At 41.9% G+C, this 14,649-nt stretch overlaps 1 protein-coding gene across 1 annotated transcript in view; it reads right to left on the bottom strand.

Moving 5' to 3' along the window:
- Positions 1-14,649, bottom strand: part of DTX4 (deltex E3 ubiquitin ligase 4) — a 36,344-nt gene that overhangs the window by 11,991 nt on the left and 9,704 nt on the right. Inside the window, exon 2 of the mRNA XM_081314827.1 lies at positions 3,502-4,246. Within this exon, the coding sequence (XP_081170953.1) occupies positions 3,502-4,246 (745 nt within the window). The remainder of the gene's footprint in view (positions 1-3,501; positions 4,247-14,649) is intronic.

Genomic DNA, 14,649 nt, shown 5'->3' on the forward strand with positions numbered 1-14,649 from the left:
TCAAGGCTATACCTTCTGCCCAAAGTTAGGATGGTATTATTTTACTAAAACATCCAGGTGCCTAACAGAAATTTATACCAATTTTTTTCAAACATTTCATAGACTCAGCCATCACTCTGATGCAATTCTCCAATGCCCAAATTCTGCCCATGCATTGACAATCAGGCTGGCATATGGACTAGAATCTGTGCATAGAGGAATTGACTGTCGTCAGGCATGGACCTGGCCACCAAATCTAATGGTTTTAAAGAGGGAACTAGAAAAAAATGCACAGAAGATTGCTTTCTCAACTGCTATTCACTGTGATGGTTGTCTACTATAATCTGAACCACAGACTTTAAATCTCAGCTTCCAGGGAGCAATAGTGAAAGGAAAGCTGTTGCTTTGTCGTGAGGTCACTGAATCAAAATTTTTGGTCACTGTTGGACCCATAATGTTTCAGCTGATAGCAATAGCAAGAAGCATTTAGACTTATATGCCACTTCACAGTGCTTTACAGCCTTCTCTAAGCAGTTTCTAGAGTCAGCATATTTTCCCCAACAATCTGGGCCCTCATTTTACTGACCTTGGAAGGATGGAAGGCTGAGTCAACCTTGAGCTGACTCGAACTGCCGAACTGCTGGCAGTCAGCAGTCAGTAGAAGCAGCCTGCAGTACTGCATTCTAACCACTGCACCATCTCAGATCCATTTTTACCTAATCTTGAATATACTTTGAGAATGCAAGAAGTGGCAGATAACCATGTCGACATGTACAACTGGATGCAGAAGAATTATGCATTGAATAGCTTTCAAAAAAATAGTTTGGGGTTTCTTTCGGAGAAAGACATGAACAAGATACCTTGTCCACTCAAGGTAGGAAAAAAACAACAACCCGTAGCATGAAACGAGGCCACATTATAAAAATTAATATCATAGATCCACAAAACCTTTAGAAAAGTTCTCCTCGCCTTTGTGTCATCCGGATAAATTGACTACAAACGTCTACAATTTGGTCAATCAGCGGGAAAATCCATTCTTAGAATGGGTCCACAAGTCATCTTTGGGGATCCTATTTGCTCACCGCACCACATAAACTTTCAGGCTTTAGTCTTATGGGACATCCTCAATTTAACTAGAAGCCATGTGCACCAATAATCTGACTAAGTCTGCTTTACAAGACCAGCAGAAACCAACCCAATCCATAGAAGCCTGCATGATACTGGGCTGTTCCGAGGCTTCTCTGACAAAACTTGACATCAGTTTTGGAACACAAGAAAGTATCATATTCCAGGCACAAATTCCTGCTTTCAAAAGTGAACAATCTTCAATTTATTCCAGAGACAGAACTGCAGCAATTATCAAGGCCTCTGGAGTAGGCATAGATGGGGGATATATGAGACAGAAAGGGCTGAGATATAGACAAAGTGGGGCACCTTTTAAACTGGACAATAGTTGCTGTAGTTACAGATTAAGGAGGTAGCTGGAGACAGAGAATCCTCTAATCTGAAGAGAGAGGGCACGTCCCGCCCTCCCCACTCGCCTGCCTTCTCCTCATTCAGGTCTTTAGAAATCTTGGTTGTGTCTCCCAGTTATTCACAGAGCCTTTTGTTCTGGGGAAGCATCGCCTTGGCCCCTTCCTCCCTTGCTCTCTTCCATGGGAAAGTCTTTGAGAAGGGTCACGGGCAGAGGGGGGAGCAACCAGCAACAGACGGCCGATGGCAAAATCGCAAAATCGTACAAAAGAGAAGGAACACGCTAATTAGATGTCCAAGAAAGAGTGTTTTGGTCAAGGGAGGCCTAGCAAGGAGTGGGATGCTGAGGATAGGGTACTTTCCAGTTTGGGAAGCAGCTTGAAGAAAAAAAAATTGTATGGGCCTTTTGATAGGAACCCACCCACCCCAGAGCTGAAGGATAACGAAGACGAATGTTTCACTTCCTCATTAACATTCAAAAGGGCCTTTAAGGCTTCCCCGTTTTATGGTTCAAAGGGTCTGTGGGATTTGATGAACAGAGGAAGGGGGACTGATGGGCTAGCATCAGTCAATGTCAGTCCCAGCTTTTCCTTAGGAATTTTCTATCCTGCTGGTATTCGGGCCGAGATATATTTACAAACAGCTTACTTCTTTTTAACCATCAAGAGTTGGTTGCTTCTTCAGAGCTTCCCAATATGTCCCACTTTTCTGTTCTGTCTCACAACATACTTGAGTTTCCTCAGTAAGAAAATATCAAAAGCCACTTTTCCTTCTATTCGCAGAGCACCTGACATGTCATTCTTCAAAATTCTGCAATCTAGTCTTCAAGCAAAATATCTCCGTGGGCGGCTCCTCGTAAGCCTGGACAAAACTGAACCACACTTTATAATCTATGCAGTATGTTTCTTATGTTCAGATATTTAACTTGACTCAGAACCTGTCTGCATTACCTCCCTCAACACTGTCTCCAAATAATACCACTTTACAATGCTTTGGTAAGGCCACACCTGGAATACTGCATCCAGTTTTGGTCACCACGATGTAAAAAAGATATTGAGACTCTAGAAAGGGTACAGAGAAGAGCAACAAAGATGATTAGGGGGCTGGAGGCTAAAACATATTAGGGAATGGTTGCTGGAATTGGGTATGTGTAGTTTAACGAAGAGAAGAGTGAGGGGTGACATGATAGCAGTGTTCCAATATCTCAGGGGCTACCACAAAGAAGAGGGAGTCAAGCTATTCTCCAAAGCACCTGAAAGCAGGACAAGAAGCAACGGATGGAAACTAGTCAAGGAGAGAAGCAACCTAGAACTAAGGAGAAACTTCCTGACAGTTAGAACAATTAACCAGTGGAACAACCTGCCTCCAGAGGTGGTGAATGCTCCAACACTGGAGGTTTTTAAGAAGAGACTGGACAGCCATTTGCCTGAAATGGTATAAGGTTTCCTGCCTGAGCAGGGGGTTGGACTAGATGACCTCCAAGGTCCCTTCCAACTTTATTATTATTATTATTATTATTATTATTATTATTATTATTATTATTATTATTATTATTATTATTATTATTATTATTATTATTTGTATCACCTATTACCTGCATACTTCCACAGTCACCCTAATCAATTAAATCAAGACAGCATCAAATTGGGAAGGGCCCATCTGCAACATCCCAGGAACAGAGGTGACCTTCCCATGGTCTAAATATGGATAATGGGAAAACAATACCGGGCACATACTGCATGCTTCCATGTGAGGAGGAGGAGGGACACCAGGATGTAGTATTAGGAGTGGTAAACAAGTACTTAAAGCCAGTTTGGTGCAGTGGTTAAGACACAGCTAGAAACAGGAGACTGTGGGTTCTAATCCTGCCTTAAGCACAAAGCTAACTGAATGATCTTGGGCCAGTCATTCTCTCTCAGCCTAGGAAGCAGATAATGGAAAACCACTTGCAAAAATCTTGCCAAGAAAACTGCAGGGACTATTCCAGACAGTTGCCCGGATTCAACACTGACTTGAAGGCACAAGTAATGAACAAAAATGAGCACTTACCCTGAGGCAATGAGCACACGGGACTGTGCGATGGCCAAGCGCTGCAGATTGGTTCGGTTCAATGTATTAAGGCTGGCGCGTGTCACTTTGCCGTTGGCATTAGGAGGACTGGCAGGGGAATTGCTTGTGGTGAGGGCAGGGGTGCTAACTGCTTGCCTTCGGTTCACTTGAGATGCCAGGGTCTTCAAAGAGCTACGCATGGTGGCTGTTCCATCTTGTGGCCTGTGAACTGATGCTGGCGTGGGGATTTTGGCACTGCCAGAAAGGGAGACGGCTTTACGTGGTGGTGGAGGTTGAGGCTGCTGGCTAGCTGTAGCTCCAGTTCCTCCATGGCTACCAGCTGCCACTGTTGCCTTTATGCTCATGACAAGAAGGCATTGTGGACAAGTGCAAGCAGGGGCAGGAGGCACATTGGCTGCACCAGGGCTTGCTGGCCACGACTGAGATTTGGGCAAGGTGCCCGTGACCAGTGGGTAGACCATGTCAAGGCGGCGGCGGACACGGCGCTTGCGTTGGGTCTGGCGATTGATCTGGCCCATCGTGCTGAAGTCAATGATGTAGCAGAAGCCAATGGAAGTGAGATCAATCCAGGGGTGCTGCTTCTCATAGGCATGTTGGATGGTAATGCCCACCTCCATGTCGTAGGGGGTCCAGGTGCCATTGTCGTTCTCCCACTCCCACACCACACCCTTGCCTGGGGCTGAGGAGGGGTCATAATAGCTGCGCCGCACTGGGCGAATGGTGCCTGCAAAGGGAGACGTGGGAAAGTAATGTCCAAACAAAAAAAAGGCTTCCAAGAAGATAACATTAAACCAAACATACTAGAAAATCACGCATAGGAAAGAAGCATGCCAGAGTTTTAGCCGGCTAAGAGAAAAAAATGTAGCACAGTAACAAACATCATGTGCTTTCACAGACATTTATCCCCTAAAGAGGCAACTAAACCAGATCCAATGTTTAAGCTCAATCATCTGCTTCTCACATGACAGCCCGAATGCTATTACGGTATTTCCAAGTTTACAAGTTCATCATAGATGTGGAGCTATGCCGAAGATCCATGCATAAACAGAGAAGGGAACAACAGAATTTCCTGGCAAAGGAGTGTTGAGGACAAATATCAACAAAACTGAACTAGTTTACTGACTCAATTTCCTTTCCATACACTCTTTAGCTATGCAAAGGGCCTTGGAACCCAGATTTATGCACGTTGTCTCCCCACTTTTACTTCCTTCCCCATATATGTCACACACAGGTCTCCCCGAGTGGTAACAGCCCACTCTCCTCTCTGCACCACATTTTTAGGAGGAACTAAGCAGATGGTTTTCACCTTGCCTGTCACTTAGTGTTTGCTATTTTGCTGGCCGTTGCCCCTGCGACCCCCTGCCCTTCGATCCTCAGGTCCTCTCTATCTGCTCTCAATGATTTTTCATGCTAAAGAGCATTCTGGATCCTTTGAAAGTTAAAAGAGGGTGATCCATGTTCAGTTCTCGCTGGTTCAGTCTCTTCAAATGAATAAGCTAACCTCCCCCACCCCTTTTAGGAACTGTTGAAAATAACAACAAAGCACTGGAGGAGAAGAAAAAAAAATAAACATTGGCAGAAAAATAAGGAAATTCATCTCCCGTTCCACCTATAAGCCTTTTGCTAAATACAGTTTATTCCTCCTGGATAAAAATCCACCTGGAGTGACAAGTAAATAACCATTATTGGATAGAAATCATTATACTATTAATTCTAACTACTCAGAATCCCAGTATCAACTCTGGGCGGTCGTGTTTATATAACCAAAGGCCCCGTCAGATGATCAGAGCAGGGATAATATAGAGATCACACCCAGTGGCAAATATTTATACAAGCCACAGGGGATAACCTCTGCACTGAAGTTTCAGGACTGGAATTAACCCTTGATCTCCCAAAACTCTTTTGCCAGTAGGAAAGACTGGCAGAAAATCGATGGCTTGCAGAAAATGTGAGCCCTTGATGCCTTCCAGATAACTGTAGTATTTCTTTTAGCTTTATTTCAAAAATATCTAGCTCGCCATTCCTCTCCCCTGAAAGTTGGTTCAGAAGAGTAGAGAACTGCAATAGATCAATTACCATAAATAGTAGCAATGAAATTCCTGGCTACTATAATAACAGATATATCTCAGGAGGTTGCAAATTCATTTTATATTTCAATAATTATACCCTGTAGTCCCCAGATAAGACAAGAGGCAGCCTTCAGAAAATACTGACCTATTTCATCCACAAAACTGGCTAATGAGAATTCTAGTATTTTATCCATGCCTATAGAGTCAGTTAATGGGTTTAAAGATAATCTGATTAGTTGCATTCTGAAACCATAATCCACAGCCCTTGTATGTGAGAGGTGGACTACCCCAAGGAAGTAAAAGCAGTTGCTAAGAAAAACACAACCTTGCTCCACAGCCCTGTTTTTTCCATGAATATTTTGGAACAAGATTCAGATGAAGGGAGCAATGCTGTTCTCCACAACCTTTGCTCTAACACGAATGCAGGGGCTAGGCAGGCATTTACAGGAGTGAATTAGAAAGAAGGGAAAAGAAATGCTTAACCCTAAATCTTAATTATTAGGATGAAATATGTTACTTGTATACATGAATGAATGTTTTATGTATACACATACACACGAGAGACAGGCAATTCTCATTTAGCAACTACCTCACTTAGAAACCATTTGCAGTTACAAAGGAGATGAAAAAGTAGTTTTACAATCAATCCTTGCATTTACAACTTGTGTAACGCAAAGCTGGCGATCATAAGCATGCCTGCAGTTTCACTTAGCAAATGTTTTGCTTAATAACCGAGTTGCCAATCCCAACTGCGGTCACTAAACAAGGATTATTCTCTCTCTGCCTCAGATCTATCTACCTACCTACTTACCTAGCCTCTCTTTCAGATTGATCCATCTATCTTGCACAGCTACATTTGCAGGATCTTGTGACATTTAACCACGGATACATAGTAAAAATTTGCCACCCCAAAGGCCACAGAGTCACAGCTCTGAAAGTGGCAGATTTTTTTTTAATTACAGAAGAACCCAAACAAATTCATCAAAGAAACTGGAATTGTACGCAAATAAGAGAACGTTACTAAACAGAATTATAATCTTTAAGCATTAGGTGAGCATTAAGGACAACATCGCACCAAAATTCAGTGAAGAAAATTATAATGTTGGTATTTATAAGAGTCTGCCTAAAAATGCTGTAGCAGAAAAAAGACAGGGCATGATCTAAACACAAAACTGGAAACCACACTTCAAGTGGTATTGAAGAGAACCATAGATGCAAAACTTCAGAAGAATTTGCAGACTGGGTGCAGAGTGAAGACTTGAACCATGGACCAATTAATGCATAAATAAATCTGCCATCATCTACTGACCTGGGTGTGACGGAAGCTGGCCTTGTTTGGGTTGCAGAAAAAAGGGGAGGAAGAGAAAACCATGTTGATTAATGTTCCTCTGGCTTGGCAGGAATTCTTGTCACCCCTCTAATTCCAGAATTAGCAAGGATTTTTTTAACCCAGTCACTGGGGAATTTAGCAAATCAAAAGAAAACAAAGTTGTCATTTTGGGGGTTCTCTGTCTAGATTTGGGAAATCATCAATGAAGTGTCAGAGACAAAAAAGAAAACAAGGGGCCTACTTTTTCCTTTTCCTTCCTGGGCTGAAAAGAGGAGGAAAAAAATTTCTTAGCATAAAGCTGGTAATCATTTTTTTTTTGGGAGGCAGAGGAAATTTTAGCTGTACCATTGAGCAAGAGACTATTCAAGCCACATACACCACAATGTTTCAGGCTATCTCAGAAGAACTCAACAAACACAATGAGTTTTTAACATGCTACAACTGTTAGGGGATAAGGTAAATCTATCTCACGTGTAATTTGTTCCTGCATAACTGCCCTGTCTACTCCCCCCAACACAACACACAGTTCATCTCAATTTAAATTCTAATTGGTTTAGCTATTCTGTGCATCCAGTGAAGTAATCGTCAGCTCCCAAAACATGCTTTTTTAATAAAAATGTGTTAGTTGGAAAAGGTGCTACTAGGTTCCTCCTAATTTGGGGGCATTATGGACTTTCCTCCTATATCCCTCAATGGCTATTCTACACAAATTGACATGATTTTATTTGGCAACATCAATAGAGCATGACAAACTTGAATACTGGAATTACAGACTATTCCAATCAGCCAAGGTTTAGTCTATTTCTTTTAAATTCAACATCAAGAAAGTAAGTACTGTATACAAGTTGTGGTTGCTTATAAAGTACACTATAAAGTACTATATAATTTATCCTTCCCTTAAACAAAATGACTGAAGTCAACATAGAGCTTCCTTGACGATTACTTGGACAAGTTTGCATGCAATAATAGTAAGAAGATGCATTAAAAGGCCAAAGGTAGTTGCGGAGGTTCACTTTACACTGTTTGACTTGTGTGCTCCTGAGTTTTAATAATGGGGAGGCTTCTCTTGTTTCTTTGCTAAGCTGAAATGGAGTTCCTTTTTTCTACTGCAGGCTATCTTTACCAAAGTACGTACGTAGAAACTTCCACACACCATTCCCTTCTCTGTCAATTCTCTGCTGCATCTAACCCCCTGGTATTACAATATCTGAAGGCACAAACAAGTTCCTACTGAAATGTCTCCTACTTTGAATTCCAACAGGGAAGAGAGGCAGAATATAAAATAATATATGTATATACATTTTAAAAAAAACCTCCCCAAACTGGACTCTGAATTCCTCCCAAGAGTTCAGCTTGGGGAGAACAGAAACTAGAGGCGGGAGGGTGATTTATGAGGGAGAATCAACAAACAATGAATTGGCTAATCAGTCTTTCATCTCATCCATAAATTCACCTTCCAAATTGTGCTCCTCTATGTAATTTAAACAAACACAGGTTAGGAACACATATTTGCTGGAATGACATGTCATTCTTTCCACGTTTACCCTGAGAAGCAAAAGCTGGCTTTCCCGGCTCTCATCATGGGACTGGAAATATTTTGACAGCTCCGTTTGATTGGCAGCTGTTTTGCTAGCTCATCTTCTCAGTCCTGATCCAAGGAATAAAAGCTAAGCAAGCAGTGATGTAGCTAACAGCTGCCAAAATACTGCTTAGTTTTGACAACCATTTAACCGGGATAGTATATTGGGGTAACTCTTTGGAGTATAGTATATTTCTTGCCAAAATAACAAACATGAGAGGGTCTTGCTGCTATAGAACAAGAGCAAAAGAAAGGTTAACGAAATTCCTTCTGGAGTTAGTTTTACCTTCATGAGATGCTAAGAAATGCCATAGAAGAGGCATAATCTTCAATAAACCAAGCAAGGCAGGGGAAGGTTTAAGATCACCACAAGCCCCCAATTATAGGCAATTATTGCAACTGATCCCTTTGTTGCATGCAACAGTGCTTCCTTTGCCCCAGTTCACAGACTTTCAATGTTCTAATCTCCAAAGAAAAGCAGAGCAAACAGGCAGAAGGAGAGAATTCTAATGGTCTTGTGTTTATATTTTATTTTATAAAAAGTATAATCTGCCTTATTCCCAAGAGATCAGGTCTCCGAAGCGGATGGTCTTTAAATCTGTAGTCAAAAGAGGGCTACTTTACATGACAAAGCAAAGGACTATGGATGTCCATCAATATAAGTGATGCATTCTGGTGGCAATATTAAGACATTAATTAAATGACAAGTCTTGCTTCACCAACTGCCCATCACACTAGTTTCTTTCTCACCCAACTCTTTTTCCAGCGCCAAAGTCAAGCTGGAAACAACTGCTTGGACATGGGAAACTGAAAAGCAGGCGGCTGGGGCGGGGGGCGGGGGGGCGGCTGATGCTCAACTGCAATTACAAAAACTGTTTTGTATATCCAGCCCCTCCTTCAACATTAATTTAATAACCTCCTGCACTCTACTTCTCATCCCAGCAAACACAGACAACGGGTACCTCATATTCTCTTTCTGCAAGGTTCAACAGAAGCTAAACCTGGCTATTTGACCACCACCCCCCTCAACATCCCAATCTATTCTTCAATATTTTGAAGACTATTTATGTGGAAGTACAATGATGTGTACTCAGAATTTCTCAAGAAATAAGGCACTCCGTTATTCAGACAAAAAAAATAAATTAAAATTTCCAGACAATATGTACTTGCATGGTAAAGGACAGTAAAGAGACAAAACTGAAATGTAATTTCAGTGGTGTGATGAGGTGAAGGCAGTTTAGGAATCCTGACTTTTAATTTCTGGTCTGCATAATTTAAGTGGTAGCTAAAACTGTGGTACTGGTCAAGGACACAGGCAATTGTGCAGAAATCTCATTAACTTTGATACAAGACATATGTAACTGACAGCTGTTGATAACCAAGATTATGTGAAGAATGCAAACTATTGGCATCTTTTGGATGTATATTCAATTCAGTTAACTTTGTTTATAACTGCAGTTCCAGAAAAATAAATATTCTGATCAGGGACATTCTCTGCAAAAGAAATATTCTAAACAGAGAATGACTATTTACTGAAGCACATTTTCACAAGAAAATATGATAGGCGATTCTTGCCTATATAGTTAGAATGAACAGGAAGTTGGCAAATTCCCCAGAAGAGAGTTATTCAGAGAAGAGGCTAGGAAATAATTGGCTTGTGTACATTATGACCTATATTTACCAATGCATTAACTAGAATCAAGAAGAGGAGGAAATAAATCAATTAAAAGGTCAACATCTCTGCTGTAAAACATTTAACACTGACTACTTAGCATTGAAAAATGTTGCACCTAAATTATATTTCCCCGCTTCCTGGTTGTTAAAGTAGCATTGATTTTCACTGCAAAAAAATACCCAGACATACCCACAAATGGCATGGGTCCGGAGTACCTCGGGGACCACCTGCTGCCGGCGTCAACTTCCCTCCGCCCTGTGCGTTCCCACAGAGAGGGCCTCCTCAGGGTGCCTCCAGTCAGAGAATGCCGGCTGGTGGCCCCCAGGGGGAGGGCCTTCTCTGTGGGCGCTCCGGCTTTATGGAACCAACTGCCGGTTGAGCTCCGGACGGCACCGGACCTTCGCTCCTTCTGGCGCGGTCTGAAGACCCATTTATTTGAACAAGCTGGCCTGGCCTGATGGGGGAATGTTAGGGTTTTTAATGGGTTTTATACTGTTACTGTTTTATCTGGGCAATTATTTAATTCTCTTTTAATTTTTGTATTTTCTATTTATATATGCCCTGTTTACCGCCCTGAGTCCTTCGGGAGAAGGGCGGTATATAAATTTAATAAATGAAATGAAATAAATGAAATGAAATATTCCATGAAGACTGATCCACAGGCTTCATTCTCCAGGCTAGCAACTACTCTGAGGGGCTGGGTTAGCAAGGACACTATTGCAACAACACGCTCATTTCTTCTTTCTTGATTTGATTTGATTTTATTAAATTTATATGCTGCCCTTCTCCCTGAGGACTCAGGGCAGCTCACAACAATAAAAATTAAAAAACATAAAGTAATTTTTTAAAAAAACAATTAAACAATAGATGCAATAATTACGAGACAATTTAACCCAGTAAAAAGCCTAATTAAAAAACCATAGTCAGTCCAGGCCCACTTGTTGGAACAACCAGGTCTTCAGGTCACAGCGGAAGGACCGAAGGTCAGGGGCTGTCCACAGCTCTGGAGGCAGTTCATTCCAGAGGGTTGGCACGCCCACAGAGAAGGCTCTCCCCCTGGGGGTCGCCAGCTGGCATTGCCTAGCCCGACGGCACCCTGAGGAGGCCGACTCTGTGGGAGCGAACCGGGAGATAGGAGGTTGACAATGGCAGCAGGTGGTCTCGCAAGTACCCTGGGCCTAAGCCATGTAGGGCTTTAAAGGTTATTACCAGCACCTTGAATCGCACCCGGAGGGTAACCGGAAGCCAGTGCAGCTCGCGCAGGAGTGATTTATTTATTTATTTTTGGGACTTATATGCCGCCCTATCTCCCGAAGGACTCAGGGCGGCTAACAACATGTTAGCCCATGATGTAACATGGGAGTACCGAGATACTCCCATAAGCACCCGCGTGGTCGCATTTTGCACCAGTTGGAGCCTCCGGGTGCTCTTCAAGGGCAGTCCCATGTAAAGAGCATTGCAGTAATCCAGGCGAGAAGTGACGAGGGCGTGGGTAACCGTGCATAGGGCATCTCGGTCCAAAAAGGGGTGCAACTGGCGCACTAGGCAAACCTGTGCGAGGGCCCCCGTTCTTCCTGCAGAACCTGTTCCTGCAAAACCAACACCTAGTACCTCCTTCTGTAAAAAAATTCTGTACATCCATAGCTTCAAGCAACACACACAATCAAAGATGATGACTGCCTCTGTCCATTCAAGTGAATACATAGGCCACTTTAGCTAAAACCAGGTTGAAAGAATTAAAAGGTGTGGAGTAGGACAGTGACAGACTATGCTAACCAGTAGATGTGTCTGCTTTATTAGACTTAGAAATGCAATGTAATATACTTGTAATCTTTGCAATGAAGGATGGAATTGATGCCCTAAATATCTCTAGTGGACCAGCAATAGAGAGAAAATGATCCAATCTGTAAAACCAGCATGTACCAAACAATCTAGAAAACTGGATTTCTGTAAGTTGAAAGAAATGTGTCTTATTTTTTGCTATAGCTGGGAAATTGTGACAGAGATATGCCCTAATGGTACAAATCCACCTATATTCTATAATATTAGTAAGTACTTGGTGGAGCAGTGGGCTAATACCTCCTTAAGTAACACCAGCTGCCTGCAATTAGTGCAGGTTCGCATCCCACCAGGCTCAAGGTTGACTCAGCCTTCCATCCTTCCGAGGTAGGTAAAATGAGGACCCAGATTGTTGGGGGCAATTAAGCTGACTTTGTAATAATGCCGCTTGGGGTGTGTGTGAAAGCCCTAATAAGCAGGCATATACAAAGAATGAAGGCTACTGCTAAGTTTGTAAGCCGCCCTGAGTCTTCGGAGAAGGGCGGGATATAAATGGAATAAAAATAAAAATAAAATAAAATAAATACTGTAAGAAGTAGGTGAGTGCAAAACACTGTGCCTAGCAAATTATATTCTAAATTTAAGCAGCCACAAAAGCCATCTTAGTTTACCCTGATTATTTTGCAGCTTTGTGCGTTTGTGTACATTTTTTCTGAGCTAATATGTGTGCATATCTCAAGGCAGGGTGATTTAGACAGCTGTTCATGACTTCAGCTTATTAAATTACTCAGATCCAAAGCTTTGATCAGACATGAATGCCTCTTGACTTCTCAAGCAGTGAGTATCTAGCTGTCTAAAGGTTAGTGAGAAGGGGGACTGACATCCCAGTCTTAAATTACCTGTCTTCTAAGATAATATTAATATGAGGGTAAAAAGGATACAGAAAGAGTTTAATAGCAAAACATATTTAAAACCTATTCTTAAAATGAGAAGAATTTGATTCAAATGTCAAGCAATATCAACATCCCTGAACTCTGCAGTAAGCAACTCAAGTACTGAATGATTTCAGATGTGTAACTCCAAATAAAAGTAGATCTGTCGATCTATGTTAATTTGAGTCTCATTTTGTTAAAAACAGAAAGATAGGTTTCAGAAATTACATCCGTGCTACAGATTAATGGAACTCCACTAACTAGTACCAGCAACCATTGTCTGTTGCAGATAACTGAAGAGTATGAATTAGCAATGATCAAACAACAATAGGGAAAATCTGGAAAATTAATTTTGTTTATTTAGATCTGAATTACATTAAATACTTTATATTTCATAGCAATGTGCAAAATACAGTTCAAAAGAACAAGGCTCTTGTGATTATTCCATGAAAAGAATTCTTGAAAAATATATTGCTAAGAAGGCTGAGGGGAAATATGAAGTAATATATGCATCTATTAGATTTATATCCCATTTTTTGTACCATTCAACATTTCCTTGTAACAACACTTAAGAGGTGAGTTGGGCTGAGGAGAATGACTGGCCCAAAGTCACCCAGCCAGCTTCTGTGTCGAAATGATCAACAGGCCTCCGGGGCTCCCATTTCTGTCTAGCTCAGGGGTAGGCAACCTTGGCTCTTTTATGACTTGTGGACTTCAACTCCCAGAATTCCTGAGCCAGCCATGCTGGCTCAGGAATTCTGAGAGTTGAAATCCACGGAGTCATAAAAGAGCCAAGGTTCCCTACCCCTGGTCTAGCCCTTAACCATTACTGCAAACTGGCTCTCAATGTAGACAATCAGTTTTCTGACTAATTAACACTTGGATATTTCTAACTTGACCCCATTTCTAATCTCTGGGGGGGGGAATCCTTCTTTAGTTAGGTTTTAACTAAATAAAATCCCATCAAAAATGTTCCTGGGAAATTAGGTAGGAAGGCTGATTTTTACGAAACAGGCATTACAAAGGAGAAAACCTACTGCAAGCCAAGCCGCTGCATTACTACACAGACCCTATAATTGATTATAATCCATCACGAGGATGAAACTAGCAGATCTGGGGGTGGAAGAAAGGGTATAGGAATCTCTGCATCTCCCCCCCCCCCCAACGCCTCTCTTTCATCCATCAGTTGTGGGAAAATCCTCCCTCCCTGCCTAACTCAGACAGGCAATCAGCCATTCAAGAAGGAAAAAGAAAAGGGACAATAGCTATTGAGACCTTGCCAGGGGTCACGGCCTCTTTACCATCAGAACTCCTTAATGACCCCAAACAACAACATTCATAGCAACTGGGAGAAAGAGAAGAGGGAAGTCGCCCAGAACAATGGTTCATTCAACAAGGCAACTTGGGTTTAAGGAGTCTTCAGCCCACCTTCTCCAAGGAGGCCTCACAGCATTCCAGCTTTTAAAAGGACTGGGGAGATCCCTTCTGTTAAGGTTTCCTGATATCCTTAGGAACTGAATTTCTGCCTTCATCTGGATTAGGATTTAGCTAGCTAGCCTATGCTATAGTCACACACATAATTTACTCCTCTTTCAATGCAGTTTCATGCCTGCTATCACTGAAAGGGGTTTAAGGAAGGAGGAAAAAACCTTCAATTAAGGGTACATTTCTCACTGAATCTAGTTTAGACAAAGGTCATCAGATTGCCTTGAGTTTATCAAGGCACGAAACAATGGATGCTTCATAAAAGGGAGTGGGGTGAA

This window comes from Vipera berus (genome assembly GCF_964194415.1).
Source record: "Vipera berus genome assembly, chromosome: 1".
NCBI classification, from domain to species: domain Eukaryota; kingdom Metazoa; phylum Chordata; class Lepidosauria; order Squamata; family Viperidae; genus Vipera; species Vipera berus.